The sequence below is a fragment of the Dipodomys spectabilis genome, unplaced genomic scaffold (assembly GCF_019054845.1).
Source record: "Dipodomys spectabilis isolate Male_0828 unplaced genomic scaffold, ASM1905484v1 ptg000069l, whole genome shotgun sequence".
NCBI lineage: Eukaryota > Metazoa > Chordata > Mammalia > Rodentia > Heteromyidae > Dipodomys > Dipodomys spectabilis.
In genome coordinates, this window is record NW_024870746.1 from 8,994,940 (window position 1) to 9,017,924 (window position 22,985).

Genomic DNA, 22,985 nt, shown 5'->3' on the forward strand with positions numbered 1-22,985 from the left:
CATAGACTCTTATCTCCAATTAACCACCAAAAAGGTGGAAGTAAAGTTGTAGCTCAAGAGGTAGAATGCTAGCCTTGAGCACAGAAGCTCAGAGACAGTGCCTAGGCCCTGAGTTCAATTCCCAGGACCAGTAAGCACAGGTGCATGCACACGCATGCACACTCTCTCTCTCTCTCTCTCTCTCTCACACACACACACACACACACACACACACTAATACTAATAATTTTGGAAAGACAGTATCTCATTCAGGCTGGCTTGAAATTCCTAAATAGCCCACACTGGACATGAACTCATGATCCTTCTACTTTAGCCTTGAGAATGCTTGGAGTCTTTCTTTTGTTCCGGTTGGGGGATTATTACTAGGGTTTGAACTTGGCTTTACACCTGCTTAGCTGGTATCGTACCACTTAAACTACGTCTCCAGCCTTATTTTGTTGTTCTTGTTGTTTTTGTCAGTCATGGGACTTGAACTCTGGGCCTGGAATCTGTTCCTGAGCTCTTCAGATCAAGGCGAGCGCTCTACCACTTGAGCTACAGAGCCACTTCCAGTCTTCTGGTGGCTTTTATTGGGGAGGCAAGAGTCTCACAGACTTTCTTGCCTGGGCTGGCTTTGAACTGCAATCCTCAGATCTCAACCTCCTGAGTAGCTAGGATTATAGGTGTGCACCACTGGTGCCCAGCTAGCCTTGTTATTTTGGAGATAGATCTCACAGACTTTTTGCCCAGGCTGGCTTCAAATCTTAATACTCCAGGTCATAGTTTCCTATATAGCTAGGATTACAGGTGTGAGCCATTGGTGCTTGGCTTTTTTTAAAAGAGAAATATAGTTGGATGCCCAACAATTCAAGATTGAAGTTAAGACATTAGTTCAATTTCTAGCTCTATCCCTTACCAATGTGGACTTAGAGAAATCAGTCACTTAAACATTACTATGAAACAGGAACAATACTTATCTTAGATGTTAGTGTCTTTTAAATTGTTTGCTATTACTAGTATCATGGTTATTGATATAATTTAGCTGTTCAATTCTTCTAAGAACCACAGAGAAATTATTGTCTTGTTAGAGACTGTCAAATGGAAAGATGATACCTTGCTCTGTACCTGGCCATACCAATGGGTTCGCTTAGGCACGAAGGATTATATGTGCAGAAAGTATGCTCAGTAAGAACTGTTATGCAATGTCCTGATGTACTTGAACACTTAGCTACCTATTACCAAAAGTCTGTGCTGCTCTAGAGCACATTTAAACCAATTATTAAAAAGCTGGAGCTGGGCACTAGTGGCTCACACCTGTAATGGTAGCTGCTCAGGAGGCTGACATCTGAGGATTATGGGTTTGGTGCTAGTCAAAGCAAAACAAAACAAACAACAACAAAAAAAACTAGAACTGGAGCTGTGGCTCAAATTGGTAGAGTACTAGCCTTGAGCTCAGGGTCGGTAGAGTGCTAGCCTTGAGCAAAAGAGCTCAGGGGCAGTGCCCAGGCCCTGAGTTCAAGCCCCACAACCAACAATAACAACAAAAAGCTGGCATATGCTGGGCACCAGTGGCTTATCTATACTGAACATAATTAGACTTTTTTGATCATTATTCTCTAAATACAATATAATATATATTTATATATTATACATATAATATAACATATAACATGTGTTATACCTTATATGTATAATATATAAATATAACTATATAATACTTACATTGTGACAAATGAGTCATTTACAGATGACTTAAAGGAAGAAATGAATAGTTTATATGAAAATAATATGACCTAGTTATAAAAGGATTTGAATACAGTATCTCAGATTTGATTTATCTATGAGGAAGGGAGTTAAGGGGGCGTGTCCTGAAACTGATCCCTTGAAGATAATATCACTTAAAGTGATATTTAACTAACTTGGTTTTTTGACCAAAGGTGGCACTCTACCATTTGAACTACATCAAATAAAAATATATGTAAGTAAAAATACTATATTTCTTTTTGTTTAAATCCTTAGAACCTAAAATAGTGTCTGTCTCATACCACTTAAACATTTCATGAACATTTCCCCAAGGTAGTGGTTAGTCAAGAGTTGATTACCTGCTTGGGAAACCCTAAGAGTTCTTGTACAGCAGGCAGAAAAATGCTTGTCTCTTTCATTTCAAATCACGATTATATTGCTTAACTATCACTAAACAGAAAAATAAACATCTAAAATTTATTCAATTAAAGATGCATGACTGGGCACTGGTGGCTCATACCTGTAATCCTAGCTACTCAGGAGGCTAAGAGCTGAGGATCATGGTTTGAAGCCAGCCCAGGCAGAAAAGTCCCTGGGACTCTTATCTTCAATTAATCACCAAAAAGCCAAAAGTAGAGCTGTGGCTCAAGTGGTAGAATGCCAGCCTTGAGTGAAAAAAAGCTCAAGTACAGTGCCAAAGCCCAGAGTTCAGCCCTAGGACTGGCAGCAAAAAAGAAATAAAAGATGCACATTGCTGAAAATAAAACTATTGCCCAAAACTCCTTAATAAAAATAGCAGTCTCCTTACCCCAAAACTTCATACTGAAGTAGCTATTTTTAAAAACTTTAAGCAAGGGGCTGGGAAGGTGGCTCAGTGGTAGGTAGAGTGCTTGCCTTGCACGCATGAAGCCTTCGGTTCGAGTCCTCAGCACCACATAAGCAAAAAAAGCCAGAAGTGGGGCTGAGGCTCAAGTGGTAGAGTGCTAGTCTACAGCTGAAGAGCTGAGGGACAGTGTCCAGGCCAGAGTTCAGGCCCCACAACCAACAAAAAACAAAAAACAAAAAAAAACTTTAAGCAATTATTTATTATCCTTCTATAACCCCCTCCCAACCCTCCCCCCTCTCTTTTGCCAGTCATGGGCCTTGAACTGGGCCTGAATGTTGTCCCTGAGCTTCTTTTGCTCAAGGTGAATGCTCTACCACTTGAGCCACAGTGCAGCATTGCTGCAGTGAACTTCTTTATACATAACATTTTGTTCCCTATTTCAAATTCTTTCTTTGTTTTTTTGCTTTTTGTTTTTTTGTTTTTTTTTTTGTCAGTCATGGGGCTTGAACTCTGGGCCTAAGCGCTGTCCCTCAGCTCTTCAGCTCAAGGTGAGCGCTCTACCACTTGAGTTACAGCACCACTTCTGGTTTTCTGATGGTTTACTGGAGATGAGTTTCATGGATTTTCCTGCCCAGGCTGGCTTTGAACCATGATCCTCAGATCTCAGCCTCCTGAGTAGCTAGGATTACAGGCCTGAGCCATCAGCATACAGCTTCCTTACCTGGCTTGTTCAAAACTGAGTCTGAGGGCTGGGAATGTGGCTTAGTGGTAGAGTGCTTGCCTAGCATGCATGAAGCCCTGGGTTCAATTCCTCAGTATCACATACACAAAAAAAGCTGGATGTGGTACTATAGTTCAAGTGGTAGAGTGTTAGCCTTGAGCAAAAGAAGCTCATGGACAGTGCTTAAGACCTGAGTTCAAGACCCAGGACTGGGAAGAAAAAAAAAAAAACTATTACCACACACACACAAACACACACACACACACACACACACACACACACACACACACACACACACACACACACACACAAACCAGTACAATGAACTATTTTTTTTTTATTGTAAAGATACTGTACAGAGAGGTTACAGTTACATGAGTAAGGTAATGAGTACATTTCCTTTCCAGCATTGTTGCCCCCTCCTTTGTTTTTCCCCTACCATCATCCCTTCCCTCCCCACTTCCCCAACTCCTCTCTCCCCCCGCTCAATGGACTGTTTTGAAAATATTCTAAAAAATGGTAAAGAAGGAATAATGGAGAGTGATAAAGGGTCAAGGTTGATGGGGTCCATTGTACCCATGCTATAGAAACATAACGAACATCCTCCAACTATTCTCTCTTGTATAACTAATGTATGCTAAGACAAAATGTTAAGATTTGTTGCTGTTTTTTGAGAAATGTCTTGCTCTGACATCAAACTCATCCAGCTGCTGCCTTCGGAGTGTTCAAATTTACAGGCATGTACCACCACCCCTAATTTTTAAAAAATGCTATTTTTTAATATTCTCCAGAAGTTAAAAATATTATAGCCACAAAACAAGAATCAAATATTGCATATAAAAAGGATATTCTGACAACAAAAGAAAGCCTTTAGAAACTAAAAAGTTTACATAAAAAACTCAATAATTAAGGGCCAGAAGCTAAATCTAGAAATCTAGTCTTCTAGAAAGTAGAGCAAGAAGGCAAAGAAAATTAAAATGGGAGAAGATGAGAAAATGACAGCATATACAAAGAAATCTGATATCAAAATAGTTCGAAAAGAGAAAAGAAAATAAAAGATTAGAAGTTATCAATTTAATAACTTTAAAATTCAGACAGGCTGGGATCTAGTGGCTCATACCTGTAACTCTAGCTACGCAGGAGGCTGAGATTTGAGGATCATGGTTTGGAGCCAGCCTGGGCAGGAAAGTCTATAATCTCCAATTAACTACCAGAAAACCAGAGGTGGCACTGTGGCCCACTAGGCTTGAGTGAAAAAGTTCAAGGACAGCACTCAGAACCTGAGTTCAAGTCCCATGACCACCACCACCAACAACAAAATCTGACGTATCAGAAAAGGCACAAATTTTCCACAGAAGGGCCAACATAGTAAGTAAAAATAAATCCTTAGCAAGGCACATGACTGTAAAATTTGAGATCAATAAAGACTATCAATCTTATAAACTTAAGGAAAGAAAAGAGATCACATAAATGACAAAAATAAGAATGGCTTCAGACTTCCTAACAGCAATACTGAAAACCAGAAAATAATACTTTAAAATTTTAGAAGGAAGAGCCAGGCACTGGTGGTTCACACCTGTAATCCTCTCACCTCCAATTAACCAACAAAAAAAGCCAGAAGTGGAGCTATTGCTCAAGTGGTAAAGTGCAGACAATGCCCAAGCTCTGAATTCAAGCTGCAGGACTGACACAGAAAAAAGAGAAAGAAAGAAGGAAAATAAGTTTAAGCTAGAATTCTGTACCTAACCCTAACATCAAGTGTGAAGACATCTTCAGACATTTACGGTAATCTTCTATATACCTTCTTTTCTTGAAAGACTCTGAGGATATATTCTCCCAAACTAAGGGAGTAAAGGAAAAAAAGAAAAAGGACACATATCCGAACACTAGAAACAGGATATCCCTGTTGGTGATGGTGCAAAGCAACCCAAGGACAAAGCTGTATACCTAAGTGCAGGCCACCAGTTTAGACTGAGATTGGACAAAAGGCTCCAAAGAGATTTCTTCTGAAAATGGAATCTGCTGAAATATCAGATGGATTTGAACGTACTTAGAGTAGACTGAAACAACTAGAAAGAGTATAGAGCCGAAAAACTGTAAATACTAAACAGACTAAGCTAAATGAAAAAGGGGTAAACCTATTAGAGGAAAATCAAAATGATATAAAAGAATGAAAAAGACAGTATTTATTATCTCAGCTGTAAATTTATTTAGTGTCATAGTCATGTAAGCACTGAATGACTGAACAAATATAATCTGACTCTATCAAAGGGAGGAGAAATGAAAAGAATATGGGTATGTGGTAGGAATGGGGGAAGAGGAGAACTAGTGTCCTACCTTTGATACTGGGAAATTAAAAAGATATTGTGGAAATCTGAACAATTAAATAGGAACACTATAACCAAATATAAGAGAGACATGGGAAGTAAATACAAAGTATGTTACAGAAACTAAAAATATACTCTAATCTCCTGCCTTATTGTCCTGGAACTGGCCACGATAAAATTCTGATAATAAAGCTCCCATTTTAAAAAGAATACTGCCTTATGCCTACCAGGAACAAGTACTGCAGAGAGAGGCCAAGAAGAAACTGAACAGTCCTTGCTGGCTACCATCACATCATACCTTTTTTTGCCCAATCATATTTCTTTTTTTTTTTTTTGGGTCCGGTTGTAGGGCCTGAACTCTGGGCCTGGGCACTGTCCCTCAGCTCTTCAGCTCAAGGCTAGTGCTCTACCACTTGAACCACAGCGCCACTTCCGGCTTTCTTCTTTTTTCTTATATGGTACTGAGGAATTGAACCCAGGGCCTCATGCATGCAAGGCAAGCACTCTACAACTGAGCTACCTTCCCAGCCCATATTTCTTTTTTTTTTTAACCTAGTAATGTTTTTATTTTTTTTCATTTTTTTCACATTTTTTATTGTGATTAAGTGGTTACATCATTTCCCAAATTTCACAGTTTTGTGGGATAGTGATGCTCAGTTAAAGTCACAAACACATTCTAACTTTCCTGGAGCAAATTGTCTATCACAGTCTATAACATTTATGAGTTCTGGGGCTGGGAAGTTGACTCAATGGTAGAGCAAGCCTTGCATGCAATGAGGCCCTGGGTTCAATTCCTCAGCACCACATAAGCAAAAAGAAAAAAGCCGGAAGTGGCATTGTGGCTCAAGTGGTAGAGTGCTCGCCTTGAGCTGAAGAGCTGAGGGACAGTGCCCAGGACCAGAGTTCAGGCCCCACGACCGGACCCCCCCAAAAAAACAAAAAACATTTATGAGTTCTATGAGCTTTGCAATACAGTTATTTCTTCCACACCCAATCATACTTCAACATGGTTGTTTATACTTCAGTCATACTCATGCAATAAAGTCTATAAAATAAATACAAAATACAAAAGGATAAGGTTCTGGAAGTTCCTGGACTAAAGACTGCTAAATATGTGAATGAAAGTTTGCAAGAAGGCAAATAGAAACTCATCTGTAAGAATGTGGTACAGTCAGCTCCAAGGGGATGGAAGGTCCTGTGCCTCAAGTCTTTCCAGTATCTCTGCTACTTCTTGATGATTTGTATCCTCTAAAATATCCTTAATAGTAAAGTAGTAAGTGTTAAGTAAAGTAGTCCTTTGAGTTCTCTGAGCTGCTCTAGAAAATTATTCAAACCAGAAGGAAAAATGGCAACTTCAACTTGTAGCCAGGTCACAAGTTTCAAATAGTGTCAAAACTGGGGCTGGGAAGGTGGCTCAGTGGAGAGCACTTGCCTTGCATGCATGAGGCTCTGGGTTCGATTCCTCAGCACCACATAAGCAGAAAAAAAAAAGCCAGAAATAGCACTGTGGCTCAAGTGGCAGAGGGCTAGCCTTGAGCTGAAGAGCAGAGGGACAGCGCCCAGGACCAGAGTTCAGGCCCAGGACTGGACCAAAAAAAAAAAAAAGAAAATAGTGTCAGAACTAAATTAAGACAATGACCAGCTTGTATCCACTTAAAATTGCTTGCTTGCTGGTGGGGAGAAATCCCATACCTTATGAGGTCACAGAAGTCTTGATTATGGCTTGAGAACAGAGGAAAAACACACTGCAGTGGTACTCACTAGACAATATGTTGAAAATGAACAATTTGTGAGTGGCATGGGAGAGAAAAACTGGGAGAGTGAGGAAGAGGGTAACCATTGTCCAAAGAAATGTACTCATTACCTGACTTATGTAACTGTAACCACTCTTTACATCACCTTTATAACAATTTTTTAAAGAGCCTAAAAACACCCCCCCCCCCCAACAAGAACAAAACCCAGACACCTTGTTTTTAGCGGACACACAACATCTGTAATATTCATAAAATATAATGCTTTTTTGTTAAAAATTAAAGTATACCTCTGTACATCACCTTTATAATAATAAAAATATTTTAAAAATTAAAATAGTGTTTGAAACTCCAGGATATCGCTACCATTTATATATCTTATGTAAAATGGGATACAACACTTTACAAATGTAACTCAGACTAAAGGATCCACACAAAATTGGTAAATTACCAACGGTATACAAACAGAAAAAGAAACCAGGTCTTTTAGGTTTAGCAATTTACTCACCTGATGAAAGAAATAGGTAACAGCAAGGTCATTGTCATTTAAGAGGATTTCTTCTTCTGTTGTAAAAAGCCACTTTCGAATTGTCAGGCAGGTGCCTGGCACAGCAGATGTATAATTCTGGACGTAGAGTTTATGAGGAAATTCATTAGGTGCCAGCTTACGTACTAAAGAAGACAGAATAGAGAACACTGGAGTGAAAAGGCATATAAGAAGTTTCTCTTATATAAGCTATGCAAGGCAGATCAAGAACAGTAGGTTAGCATATCTAGAGCATCAGCTCAAATTCTTCAGGGAGTGGTTATATAGGAGCACAAAATAACCATGTGTATAGCCAAATTTATCCCTTCTAACTATGACTATGGTCAGTCAAGCCTCAAAGTGAGTAGAAAGTAAAATCTATCAATTGAGTGGTAGGTCCTTAAGTTAACATAAAGGTTGTAAAGACCACAAATGCAAAAAAAAAAGAGAATAATCTTGACCCATGATCCAGTTAATTATAGCTAATAGACACTAAATAACTTCAAAGCAAATCTCCCCTTATCTACCTATTGGGCATTTAGAGTCTTTCTTGAGGCTCTTTTCAATAAACAGTTTTTATTATGAAGAGCTCAAAGGCTTTTTCTACCTACTCCAGAAAACATAAGGCATCACAGTTAACATATATTCTTAGGTTACTTCTTCCTAACATCATACAGAAAAATAAAACAACCTCATGTTTAATTTCTTCTTTTTCTTTTGGCAGTAGTTGGGTCTGAATTCATGGCCTCACAGTTGCTAGGCAGGTGCTCTACCTCTGAGCCAAGCATCCAGTCTCATTTTTTTTTGCACTGGTTACTTTTGAGATAGGATCTCACTTCCAGTCTGGACACATACTTGGACCTGTGATCCTGCTATAATTGGGATGACAGGCACATGTCACAGTACCCAGCTTCTTCCACTGAGAGGCAGTGTGGAGGACTTTGATGCTCAAGTTGGCCTAGAACCACTATCCTTCAAATCTCAGTCTCTCGGGTAGCTAGGATGAAAGGCATGGGTTACTACACTCAGCTACTGGCTGAGAAAGGATCTTGTGAATGGTTTTTTGTTTTTTGTTGTTTTTTTTTTTTTGGGGTCCGCTTGTGGGGCCTGAACTCTGGGCCTGGGCACTGTCCCTCAGCTCTTCAGCTCAAGGCTAGCACTCTACCACTTGAGCCACAGCACCACTTCCGGCTTTTTTCTTTTTGCTTATGTGGTACTGAGGAATCAAACCCAGGGCCTCAGGCATGCAAGGCAAGCGCTCTACCACTCAGCCACCTTCCCAGCCCTTGTGAATGTTTTTATTTAGGCTAGCTTTGACTATGACTCTCCAGACCTCAGACCCCCAAGGACCTAATATTATAGATATGAGCCACTGGCACTTGATTCCAAATTATTCTGTGAGACGGGGTATCACTAACTCTTTGCCTCAGCTAGCTGGCCTGGAATAACAATCTTCCTATCTTGGCCTCCCAAGTAACTGGAATTACATTTTTTTCTTTTTGAGACAGGGTCTTACTATGTAGTTCAAGTTGGTTTTGAATTCATGTTCTCCCAAGTTAAATTCTAGTGATTATAGGCAGCCATCATCACACTTCACTAACCACTTTTAATTTCAATATTACCTTTACTGAGTTTTCCTCCTAATGCTTTTTACATGGTTTTGTAACACTGAAAGAGACAGATTTAATATTTCTCATTTTATAGAAAATGAAATTAATGGTTAGAAATGGATAAGATTAGAATCTGAGTATCCTAGTACCTTACTAATCTTTTGCAGAACAATTTATACCTGCCTATTAGGCTGTTGCGTTAGGAAGAAAAATAATAGTTAGTTGCTTCAGGGGAATTGAAAGTTATTCTACCTTGTCCTCGAAAAGGCAAAGCTACTGAAACCTCCCAAGCTTTCCTCATTCTGAGATGAGGAAAATCTAACCACCAGCCAATATTATCTGCTATGTCTTGTGCTGGCCCTGTGCATATATGATATGGAAGAGACCCATAAACTACTGGAAATCTCTATCATTCAGAGCAAGCCCTTGGTTGCACTGAAACCTCCCTTGTGTGGTTTCAATACAACCAATGTGACTATGATATCACTCCCAGCTTCTATAAAATAAAAAAGAAACTTCCTGTTACCTTGTAATAAAGTGTTTCAGGGAGAAGAAATCTATTCACAGGAGCTGGGAATGTGGCTTAGTGGTAGAGTACTTGCCTAGCATGCATGAAGCCCTGGGTTCAATTCCTCAGTACCACATAAACAGAAAAAAGCCAGAAGTGGCACTGTGGCTTAAGTGGTAGAGTGCTAGCCTGGAGCTAAAAAAGCTCAGGGACAGTGCCCAGGCCCTGAGTTCAAGCCCCAGGACTGGCAAAAAAAAAAAAAGAAAGAAAGAAAAAAAAAAAAGAAACCTATTTACACAGCAACTTAAATATGAACATTAAAAGAAAAGCTTTTAAATATATTTCTAACTTCTGAAAACAAAAAAAGGTATTCTAAAAAAGCTTTACAAAAAGCATTAAGTACCCTACCTTGACTGCATGTGGCTAAATAGAACATTCCCTTTAAAGCTGTTTCATTGTAATATATGAATTTTGAATCTCTTATTTAAAAAACCAACTCAAGGGCTGGGAAGGTGGCTCAGTGGTAGAGTGCTTGCCTTGCATGCCAGAGGCCCTGGGTTCGATTCCTCAGCACCACATAAGCAGAAAAAAAAAAGCCGCAAGTGGTGCTGTGGCTCAAGTGGTAGCGTACTAGCCTTGAGCTGAAGAGCTGAGGGACAGTGCCCAGGCCCAGAGTTCAGGCCCCACAACCGGACCCAAGAAAAAACCAACTCAAGGGGCTGGGAAAATGGTTCAGTTGTAGAGTGCTTGCCTTGCATGCATGAGGCCATGGGTTCGATTCCTCTGCAACACATTAGCAGAAAAAGCCAGAAGTGGTGATGTGGCTTAAGTGGTAAAGCACTAGCCTTGAGCTGAAGAGCTAAGGGACAACATTCAGGCCTAGAGTTCAGGCCCAGGACTGGCCAAAAAACAAAAAAAAAAATCTCAAGAAATTATGTGATCCTGGGGCTGGGAAGGTGGCTCAGTGGTAGAGTGCTTGCCTTACATGCATGAGGCCCCAGGTTCGATTCCTCATCACCACATAGCAAAAAGAAAAAGCCAGAAGTGGCGCTGTGGCTCAAGTGGTAGAGTCCTAGCCTTGAGCAAGAACTGAAGGACAGTGCCCAGGCCCAGAGTTCAGGCCCCACGACTGGACCCCCCAAAAAAACAAAAACCAAGAAACTATGTGATCCTGAACTGGGTATAACCTATATAGACTGACAAAAGAAAAAGAACCTAGAGTGATCAGGCATCCTTATGACCAGGTTTCCCAGGATCTGCCTGCTCTGCTTGTTAGAGACAGTCCCAAAGAGTGGGATCTTACCTTGTCTTCAAGCACTTCTTTGGAAAAAATAGTTTCTACCCAACAGTATTAGAATAAAAGGGCCTCAAAACAAAACTTAATAGCTACTAGAACTTACCAAAGGAATGATTGATCACTTCAAATAAGGCAAAGTAATTCACTGTTGTGCTGTCCATGCCAACCTTTGCTGCAATAGCCTAAAGTTTAAACAGCATAGAATGATTCAGGACAAGTAAATCAGACATCACTGTGGGAAAAGGCAAGTATATGCATGTAGAGGTGAGGGTAAAGACAGACAGTTTGACATTTTGGCTTCATAAGTGTACGTGCACACATGCATACTTAAGTAGGGGGGAAACCCTCTGTACATGACCCAAAAAGCTATGTTTTACATAAAGTTTTTTATATAAAGGTCTTTGACACCACTTGCAAGAAAAGTGCTTGCTAGCACAGATGTTAAGAAGAAAACAGCCAGGTGCTGGTGGCTCACACCTGTAATCCTAGCTACTCAGGAGGCTGAGTTCTGAAGATCAGGGTTCAAAGCCAGTCTAGGCAGGAAAGTCTGTGAGACTTTTATCTACAATAAACTATTCATGCCGGGCGCTGGTGGCTCACGCCTGTAATCCTAGCTACTCAGGAGGCTGAGATCTGAGGATCGCGGTTCAAAGCCAGCCCGGGCAGGAGAGACCGTGAGACTCCTATCTCCAATAAACCACCAGAAAACCGGAAGTGGCGCTGTAGCTCAAGTGGTAGAGCGCTCGCCTTGAGCTGAAGAGCTGAGGGACAGTGCCCAAGCCCAGAGTTCAAGCCCCATGACCGACCAAAAAAAAAAAAAAAACTATTCAGAAAAAGCTGGAAGTGGCCCTATGGCTCAAGTGGTAGTGTGCTAGCCTTGAGCAAAAGAAGCTCAGGAACAGAGACCAGGCCCAGAGTTCAAGCCCCAGGACTGGCAAAAACAACAACAACAAAAAATTGTTAAATATCGTTTCACATATTCTGCCTATATTTAACATAGGTCATTAAGACCTAAGGATTATACTTGGATTCTTTGTTTTTATTTAAGTAGTTAGTTACTTACTCACTTATTGTGATTTATTTACTTATTCTTTGGGTACTGGGGATTGAACCCAGGGCCCTGAGTATACTAGGAAATTACACTAAGTAGGTGTTCTAACCCTGCGGTATGCCCTCAGGATTTTTTTCTTTTTTGGCAGAACTGGAATTTGAACTTGGGTCTTCACATTTGCTAGTTAGGCCCTCTACCACTTGAGCCATTTCTTCAACCCAAGTCCCCTTTTTGAGAGAGGATCTCTCTGCTACCTTTGCCCAGGCTGGCCTCAAATTCACTGTTCTCCTGCTTTCAATTCCCAAGAAGCTGAGATTATTTCAGGCCTGGTTTTATTTATTTATATATTTAATTCATTTATTTGTTGTCCTGGTACTGGGGCTTGAACTCAGCACTGGGGTGTTGTCCCTAAGCTTTTCCTCAAGGTAGCACTCTACCACTTGAGCCACAGAGCCACTTCTGGCTTTTTGTGGTAAGTTGGAGATCAGAGTCTCACAGAGGGCTGGGAAGATGGCTCAGTGGTAGAGTGCTTGCCTTACATGCATGAGGCCCTAGGTTCGATTCCTCAGCACCACATAAGCTGAAAAAGCCAGAAGTGGCATTGTGGTTCAGGTGGTAAATCGCTAGCCTTGAACCGAAGAGCTGAGGGACAGACAGTGCCCAGGCCCAGAGTTCAGGCTCCATGACTGACCAAAAAAAAAAAAAAAAAAGATTCTCACAGATTCCTGCACAGACTGGCTTTGAACTGCAATCTTAAGATCTCAGCCTCCTGAGTAGCTCGGATTATAGGCATGAACCACTGGCACCCAGCTATAATTATTAAATATTAGAGCTAAGGATATGGCTCAGTAGTAAATGGCCTGACTAGCATATGTGAGGCCTTGGTTTAATACACACACACACACACACACACACACACACACACACACACAAAATGTGGAAATCATTATACTATTATTCTGTTTTTATGTGTATCATAAAGTTTATAATAAAAAAGGAAAAGTTAATTATAACCACTACACCTTGGAATATGTATTACTCATTGTTTGAGGAGGGTAAAGTACTTTCATATTAATAGCAATTTAAGAAACTTCTTGTATGCTAGGTACTACAAAAGGACATTATATGTGCTAACTCATTTAATGTATCTTTCTTAGCTTCACATCGTATAATATCAAGCCAAATTATTCAAGTTTAATTTACCTGATACACCTGGTCTGTAGTACTGTTCTTTTTAACTCGGACTGTAACTGTTGTTCCATCTGGTAATGCTACCCTCAGCTCTACATCAGACACACCATTGTAGTTCTAAGGGGAAAAACACAAAGAATTTGTGATCCAGTAAATCTTCACTCTCCAGATAACATGCTAGCTGAACAACATCTACTATGTGATAGAGAAGAAATGAGTTCCAATGAATACAGGGGAAATGAAATCTTAAAAGTCAATATATTTATAAGACATAAAGTTGACTTTAGGCTGCAGCAGAAGTTAACCTTTAAAATGAACAGGGGAAAAAAGAAACATATTGAAGTCAACATGCTCCCATTTCAAAACAGAAAACTATGGAACGGTCTAAGTCAAACCCAGATAAGATTTTTGGTTCACTTCTGTCACTCCATTCAGAACTGACAAATTAGAATGAAAACAGCTGAAAGCAGCAATGCCTACAAATGGTCTCTGGTTTAATGGTTAGATATATAAATTGCTTCAAATGGTATCCTTACTTTCTTATTCCTGAAATAATCAGAAAAAAAATCTCTAAAAGGAAAAATGGATGAGACTCAGGGGGTGTCAGCTAGTCTAATGCCAATTTTCTTCCAGCAAAGAATAAACAACTCTTAATCTCTTTGATTCAAATTAAGTACTAGGGCTGGGAGTATGGCTCAATGGTAAAATGACTGTCTACCATGAGATTTGACGTCCAGAATGGGGGGGCGGGGGGAAATGACGACGATGACGATGACAACCCCACAAAGAAAGAAAACAAAAAGGAACTTATCATATTTTTGTAATGGATTTTTTTCACCTTTTAATTTTTATCTGAAAGAACCAACTATCTAGGAATAAGTCCATTTTCATTTTCATTTACTACCTGAAAAATTACTATTCATTGTCTAAGCATCCTAAGCAATACAGTAGTTCCTATTTACCTACTAAGGTAATCAGTGGATGCCTGAAGGTGTGGCTAGTACTAAACCCTGTAATTGCATGTGGCTCCCACCTTCCCCAAGTACTTAACATTCACTATAGCTGTAACACTGACCTGCCTCTTTTGGCAGTACTGGGGTTTAAAACCAGGGCTTCATACTTGCTAGGCAGTCAGTCTACCACTAAGTCACACCTCCAGCCCTTTTCTGCACTGGTTATTTTTTTTTTTTTGGGGTCCGGTCGTGGGGCCTGAACTCTGGGCCTGGGCGCTGTCCCTCAGCTCTTCAGCTCAAGGCTAGCACTCTACCACTTGAGCCACAGCGCCACTTCCGGCTTTTTTCTTATGTGGTGCTGAGGAATCGAACCCAGGGCCTCAAGCATGCAAGGCAAGTGCTCTACCACTGAGCCAACTTCCCAGCCCCTGCACTGGTTATTTTTGAGATAGGGTCATATTTATTTTTGAGATAGATCTTAGCTAGGATTATAGGTGTGAGCCGTTTGTAGCAAACGCTATAATTTTATACTTTAAGGTGCTATAGTAAAACTAGCATTATTATTCTTTTATTATTATTATTCACAATTTTCAGATTCAAGATTAAATCTTACCATAAGTCTTAGCAACCTCAGCATATGATTTTTCTTATTGGTAAAGACTTTTACCTTTTTTAAAAAAATTTTTTAATTTTTTTTTTTTCTCCACCACCCCCTCCCCCTGACTTTTTTACCTTTTAAACTTAAAGGAAACACTCTATGGCTCCTCTTTGGTATATGAGTTGCTAGCATAGCTATTGGTATATGAGTTGCTAGCATAGCTATTCCTATTATCTAGAGTTATTATTAAGAGTTACTTGGAGGAGGGGGTTGGCTGGTGGGGAAGATAAAGGAGGCCAAATATTGTTAAATATTGCTAAAATAGATTCTTTTGCAACTATGAAAACAAAACAAAGAAACTTGTTGAGGGTGCTATTTTTTATTTATCTATTATTTTTTTTGCTGGTCCTAGGGTTTGAACTTAGTGCTATCCCTGAGCCTCTTTATGCTCAAGGCTAGTACTCTACCATTTGAGCCACAGCTCCACTTGCAGCTTTTTCTCTGATTAATTGGAGGTAAGAGTGTCACAGACTTTCCTGCCCGGGCTGGCTTCGAATCGCCATCCTCAGTTCTCAGCCTCCTGAGTAGCTAGGACTACAGGTGTGAGCCACCACCACCTAGGTGAGGGTGCCATTATGGGGGAGGAAGAGGAAGAATGAGTGACAAAGGAAGTGAAATTGATTGAAATACAATATAAACAAGAGTAGAGATGTAACAATGAAACTGTTTTCTTTTTTTTTCTTTGTCGGTGGAGCTTGAACTCTGGGCCTAGACACTGTCTCTGCACTCTTCAGCTCAAGGCGAGCACTCTACCACTTGAGCCACAGTGCCACTTCCAATTTACTAGTGGTTTATTGGAGATAAGAGTCTCATGGACTTTCCTGCCCAGGCTGGCTTTGAACCGCGATCCTCAGATCTCAGCCTCCTGAGTAGCTAAAATTACAGGCATGAGTCACCGGCGTCTGGCTAATGAAACTGTTTTCTTTATAACTAGTATGTAACAACAATCATAGTAGTTTTTAAAACTCCAAAACTATGGCTGGGAAGGTGGCTCAGTGATAGAGTGCTTGCCTAGTATGCATGAGGCCCTAGGTTGATTCCTCGGCAACACATAAGCAGAAAAAGCTGGAAGTAGAGCTGTGGCTCAAGTGGTAGAACGTTCACTGTGAGCTGAAGAGCTGAAGGACAGCACCCAGGCCCAGAGTTCAGGCCCCACGACCAACAAAATACATAAATAAATAAATAAATCCTCCAAAACTTAAAAAAAAAAGTAAAATAAAAAGAATAGTGATTGAAGCTAGGTGCCAGTGGCTCATATCTGTAATCCCTGCTACTCAGGTGGCTGATATCCAAAAGACTGATTAGAAGCCAGCTTGAGTAGATGTCTACAAGGCTCCATCTCCAAAATGACCAGCAAAATGCAGGGCTTGTGGTATAGCTCAAATGGGAAAGTGGCAGCCAAGCAAAGCAGGTGAGTGCAAGACATTGAATTCAAACCTCAGTACAAGCAAAAATGAATTTAAGTAAACAGGTAGTTCTTTGAATATGAGCACTGTGATACCAGCATAGTCAATCCAGTAACTGGTCTGGCTACTAAGTGACTAACAGGCAGTACAGTTATACAGAGTAGATATGTTAGACAAAAGATGATTCAGGTTCTGAGTGGGACAGCTACTCAGAATGCCATATAATTTGAAACTCATGAATTGTTTGTTTTCTTTAATTTTATATTTAATATTTTAAGACCATAGTTAAGTGCAGTTAACCAAGACTGTGAAAACTATAACTATGGATAAGGGGGTAGGAGGAGTAGGGAAGCAAGCTACTGTACTTTACCATAACCCCTGTCTGCAAGACACTTAAACTCTAGCCAGGAAAATAATACATATGCATATGAAATAATTAACAAATAAAATGTTGGCATTACCCAGGCAATCTATTCAATTACTATTTATTATTTATATGATTGACACTGAGGTAAGGCACTGGGAATACAAAAATGATCAAGGCTTAGTTCTTATTATAGGTAACTCATAGTCTTGTAAGCTAAATATAAAGTGACAAACTGATGACAGGTAGAGAATGAGACAGTAATATGCTGATACTAAAAACAAAAGTTCTTGGTAGAATGAGAAATCAATGATCTGAGTCATCAGAGAAGGATTCAAAGAAAAGGTAGACCTGGCACTAGGAGCAGAAAAATTAGAGTCCTTTGGAGTTTACTGCAATTCAACTCATAATCAATACCTTTGATTTATTTTTTTCCCATATGGAACTATGATAAAAATAGTAGTTGAAGAGTTTTCACCTACCTCATCTGATTCTGACAGGAATTCCTGCATGATATCACTCTCACCAATGACTCGTATTGAACACACTGTGGAAAACAAATAAAAGATCTAAAGTCTTAAAACCAAGAATATAAAGTCAAGAACATGTAAAGGTTTAAATTCAAATCATCAATAGCAGGCAAAGATAAAAGTAGCATGCATTCTTGGCACGTAAGATTTTTCTTTTTGGGGCTAGGAAGGTGGCTCAGTGATAGAGCGCTTGCCTTGCATGCATGAGGCCCTGGGTTTGATTCCTCAGCACCACATAAACAAAAAGAAAAAACCAGAAGTGGCGCTGTAGCTCAAGTGGTAGAGCGCTAGCCTTGAGCTGAAGAGCTGAGGGACAGCGCCCAGGCCCAGAGTTCAAGCCCCACAACCGGGCCCCAAAAAAAGATTTTTCTTTTTTTGGGGGGTAGGGGAGGGTAGGGGGGGTGGGGGGATGCTCGTCCTGGGGCAAGTACTCAGGGCCTAGATGCTGTCCCTGAGTTTTTTTGCTCAGAACTAGTGTTCAACCACTTGATTCACCACTCCACTTCTGGCTTTTTGGTAGTTAATTGGAGATAATGCAGGCTTTCCTGCCCGGGCTGGTTTCAAACCAGGATCCTTAGATCTTCACCTCTTGAGTAGCTAGGATTACAGATGTGAGCCACCAGTACCTGGCAACATATGGGATTTTTAAAGGCATGATGAACATTTATCTAAATGTGGTCTAGAACACAGAAAAACAAGAAAACACAAAGATACAGTTTGCTAAAAATAATAAAATTGGCTAATGTAAACCTAACCTTACAGTCTGATGTGATCTATGGATATGCTAAAAACAAAACAAAACAACAACAACAAAAGTGATTGTGGTAAAAAAGGTAATGGAAGGAAAAGATCAGTTAGGAATAAACCAAGCTAATGCCAGTGTGGTGGCATGCACCTGTCATCCTGGATACACAAGAAATGTAATAGGAGGATCATGGTCAGGCCAGCCTGAGAACAAACATGACATCCTATTCTAAAAGTAACTACCGGGCTGGGAATGTAGCTCAAGTAATGGAGAATGTGCCTAGGAAGCGTGAGGCTAAATCCTAGTATTGAAAGAAAAAAGAAGAAACAGAGTTAGGGGAAAAGGAGGGAGGAAAGGAGGGAAGAAAAGAAGGAAGAAAGGAAGGAGGGATAGAAAGGCTAAAAAGCAGGGAGGTAAGTAGCTGACTGTCTAAAGTCTAAGAGTTAAATTTCTGAACACTTGAGGATAGTAAATCATGATGATAATTATACTATATCGATTTTTTTTTGGTCAATCATGGAGTTTGAACTCAGGGCCTGGGTGCTGACCCTGAGCTTTTTTGCTCAAAGCTAGCACTCTATCACTTTGAGTCACAGCTCTACTTCCAGTTTTGTAGTAGTTAATTGGCAATAAGACTTTCCTGCCCAGGATGATTTCAAATTACAATTCTCAGATCTCAGCCTCGTGAGTAGCTAGGATTATAGTCATTAGCCACCAGCTCCTGGCTTACTTTTGATTTTTTTTTTTTAAACTGTACTCTTTCTCACTTTTTGAGGGCTGTGTTTGAAGACCAATTCATGTCAGGAAAAACTGAAAGAAGACAAGGAAGTTCTACTACCTTCTATGGGGGAAATGATTTTTCTTCAGGGGGGTAAGACTTCCTACCAATTAATTTTAATTAAACTAGGTCAGTTCGTTTTTACATAAGCACATAAAGACATAGATTATTAAATATCACATACAATGATAATTCCTGTATTTTAAAATATAGCAAGGAGTAGGCTGGGAATGTGGCTAGTGGTAGAGTGCTTGCCTAGCATGCATGAAGCCCTGGATTGAATTCCTTGGTACCATATAAACAGAAAAAAGCCAGAAGTGGTGCTGTGGCTCAACTGGTAGAGTGCTAGCCTTGAGCAAAAGAAAAAAAAAGGGGCTGGGAAGGTGGCTCAGTGGTAGAGCCTTGTATGCATGAGGTCCGCAGTTCGATCCCTCAACATCACATAAGCAGAAAAAGCCGAAAGTGGGGCTGAGGTTCAAGTGGTAGAGTGCTAGTCTACAGCTGAAGAGCTGAAGGCCAGCGCCCAGGCCCAGCATTTAGGCCCCACAACCAACAAAAAAAAAAAAAGGAAAAAAAAAAGTTCAGGGACAGTGCCCAGGCCCTGAGTTCAAGCCCCAGGACCAGCAAAAAAAAAAAAAAAGCAAGGAAAGGTCTCTTCTCTAAGCAACAAAATATCTTACTCAGGACATTTGTGTCATTTCTCTGCCATTCTAGAAAAACAAATGCTTCAGCAGCCTTCTAACTATAGCCTGCTTAGAAGAAGGGGAGTTTAGACTATCGAGAGTTTAGCAAATCTACCTTGAGTATCTATAAAGAGGGCTGGGAATGTGGGCTTAGAGGCAGAGTGCTTGCCTAGCATGCATGAAGCCCTGGATTCGATTCCTGAGTACCACATAAGCAGAAAAAAAGCCAGAATGGCATTGTGGCTGATGTTGTAGAGTACTAGCCTTGACCACAGAGAGGCTCAGGGACAGTCCAAGCCCTGAGCTCAAGGCCTAGGACTGGCAAAAACAAAACAAAACAAAACAAAATATATAAAGAGTTTTCATGTAGGATGTTGAGTGAACCAACATCATTTTGATAAAAATGCCTTAAATACTGCTCATTTAGTTCCCAAATGAGCACGGAATTCCATTTCATTTGCATATGTAATATAATTCTATAAATAAAGGTCAAATGCATCAAAAACTATTTTATTTTTCTGTTGCTAAGTTTTTTGGGAGCCAATAAAGCAGGCTGTTAATCAGTGTAGCAGACATTTCAGTCTTGCCTCAAAGCTCAAATCACTTTTTGTGCTGGTCCTGGTGCTTGAGCTCAGGGCCTAGATGCTGTCCCTGAGCTTTTTTGCTCAAGGCTAGCACTCTAACACTTGGGCAACAGCTCTACTACTTGGCTTTTTGGTGGTTAATTGGAAATAAGAGTCTTACAGACTTTCCTGCCTGGAATGGCTTTGAACCAGGATCCTCAAATCTCAGCCTCCTGAGTAGCTAGGATTACAGGTGTGAGCCACTAGTGCTCGGCTCAGATCACTCTTATAGTCAGAAATTTTATGTTACTCTCACTACTGAGTTTCAAGAGACATAGCTACACAGTTCGCAATATATACATAGAATATATGTCTACTGAGGATAGTAGAGTTTAATAGAATGATTTGCCTTTTTCTAGATATTCTTCCAACCCCCGACGCCGGGCATCCAGTTGCTGTTCTGATAATGAGAATGGCCACTTTCCCGGAAGTCGAGGAAATGTAAAGTTGGCAAACTCTCTCTTTAGGTTCTGGTGTAGGATGGCAAATTCCCGGTACCGCTTAGAACACAACTGCCTTCCTGCCATGTAAACATTGTATACCTGGTAAAAGAGATAAACAAAGAAAAGTTTACTTGCTACAAAATAAATCACAGAATCACCTAAAGACATGCTCAGAAGGATACTGGTTAAGTATTATTCCCATGCAATAAACAGACTATGCTCAAAAGGTCACTTTAAAATAAACATGCCAAAGTTGTATAAGAGGACTACTCCCTTCAAGGGAAGTATTATCACATAATGCTAACAAAATTATTTCTAATACCTCTTGCTTCAGAGGAAATTATCAGTTTTTCAGCTAAATTTTATTTTCAGAAAACTCAAAGTCTTTCAAAGCTGGTGTGGCAACATATAAGTAAATGAACAAGCAAGAAAAAAGATAACATGACTGATATGTGTGATAGATCACACTAGCTCTATAGTTAATTTCACAGAAAAGGCCTAAAAATAACTAAGAACAGTAGTATTTTTGTTAGCAAGTAAACACTATCCAAAATAAAAGCTAAGGCCTTGATAATAATTTAAGGTAAACCATGTTGTCTCTACTTCTTCCAGCCAACCGTCCTGTTTCCCTGACCCTCAAAAGTTATCATACCAATCACGTTCATCATTCTCTTTTCTTTTTTTCCTTTGAGACAGGGTCTTAACTATGTTGCCCATATGTACCTTTGAATTCCTAGGCTCAAATAATCTTCCTGCCTCAGTCTCTGAGAAGCTAAGACTACAGGCATGCCCAAAGCATTTAGCTGTTTTTTTGTTTGTTTGTTTTGGGGTGTGGGAGGACAGGTGGTTTCTTATGTTGCCCAGGCTTGCCTGGAATTTTCCTTCCTTCTATATCAGTCTCTCAAGTACTGGAATTGCAGGTATGTGTCACCATACCTGGCCCCGTTGGTTTTCTTTTTATGGTTTTTGGTTTTCTACATATATATGTAATCCTCTTACTTTAATTTTAATGGGTACTTTGATTCTATAAAAATAGTGTACACACCATGCTGAATGAGACTTCTTGGGAATTACATTTTTCATGTAATACTATATTACTCAATCTCCTCCACAATATTACATTAATTGTTGTATGTAGCATTTTGGGGTATGTGTGTATCATAGTGTTTGTTTTTAATTTGCTCTCTCTCTGATGGCATTTAGGTTGTTTCTATGTTTTAGCTAGTAATGTGAGCAATGCTGCTATAAACATTTGTGTACATGCTTCCTGTTATACAGGGGAAAAATACTGTCATAAATGGGACTGCAGGAGTAAAAGATGTGTGCAAATTTAACGTCAGGAACCTGGGCACTGGTGGCTCATGCCTGTTAGGAGACTGAGATCTGAGGATGGTGGTCAAAGCCAGCCCAGGCAAGAATGTCCATGGAAATGGCACTGTGGCTCAAGTGGTAGAGCGCTAGCCTTGAGCTGAAGAGCTCAGGAACAATGCCCAGGCCCCAAATTTAAGCCCCACGACTGACAATAAATAAATAAATAAATAATAGTTCAACCTCAGGAAATAATGGCAAATTATAAGCAGGAGTAGTTGCATGAATTTATATTCATTTCAGTGACATATAAGAAGATCCTTTTAATTTCTGCCAAGGGATTGAGTATGAAAAGATTTGTAAGTGGTCGTAACTTAGATTTCCCAATTCACTTAAGATCCAGATTTTCGGGCTGGGAAGTTGGCTCAGTGATAGAGCGCTTGCCTTGCATGCCTGAGGTCCTGAGTTCGATTCCTCAGCACCACATAAGCAAAAAGAAAAAAAACCCGGAAGTGGCGCTGTGACTCAAGTGGTAGAGCGCTAGCCTTGAGCTGAAGAGCTGAAGGACAGTGCCTAGGCCCAGAGTTCAGGCCCCACGACCGGATCCAAAAAAAATAAAATAAAATAAGATCCAGATTTTCCTTTTATATTTACTGATCATTATGTGCCATTTTGTAAAATACAAATTCATGGGGCTGGGAAGGTGGCTCAGTGGTAGAGTGCTTGCCTTGCATGCATGAGGCTCTGGGTTCGATTCCTCAGCACCACATAAGCAAAAAGAAAAAAGCTGGAAGTGGCGCTGTGGTTCAAGTAGTAGAGCGCTAGCCTTGAGCTGAAGAGCTGAGGGACAGCTCCCAGGCCCATAATTCAGGCCCCACGACCGGACCCAAATAAATAAATAAATAAAATACAAATTCATGTGTTTTACTTACTGTTATGTTGAATTTTTGTGCTTTTACCTATG

At 40.1% G+C, this 22,985-nt stretch overlaps 1 protein-coding gene across 2 annotated transcripts in view; it reads right to left on the reverse strand.

The window, feature by feature from the left end:
* Snx27 (sorting nexin 27) overlaps positions 1-22,985 on the reverse strand; it is a 74,562-nt gene that overhangs the window by 17,387 nt on the left and 34,190 nt on the right. For both annotated transcript variants that reach the window (XM_042681530.1, XM_042681531.1), the window contains exons 3-7: positions 20,620-20,812; positions 17,394-17,458; positions 13,543-13,647; positions 11,392-11,470; positions 7,856-8,019 (exon numbers count right to left, since the gene is read on the reverse strand). In XM_042681530.1, the coding sequence (XP_042537464.1) occupies positions 7,856-8,019; positions 11,392-11,470; positions 13,543-13,647; positions 17,394-17,458; positions 20,620-20,812 (606 nt within the window). The remainder of the gene's footprint in view (positions 1-7,855; positions 8,020-11,391; positions 11,471-13,542; positions 13,648-17,393; positions 17,459-20,619; positions 20,813-22,985) is intronic.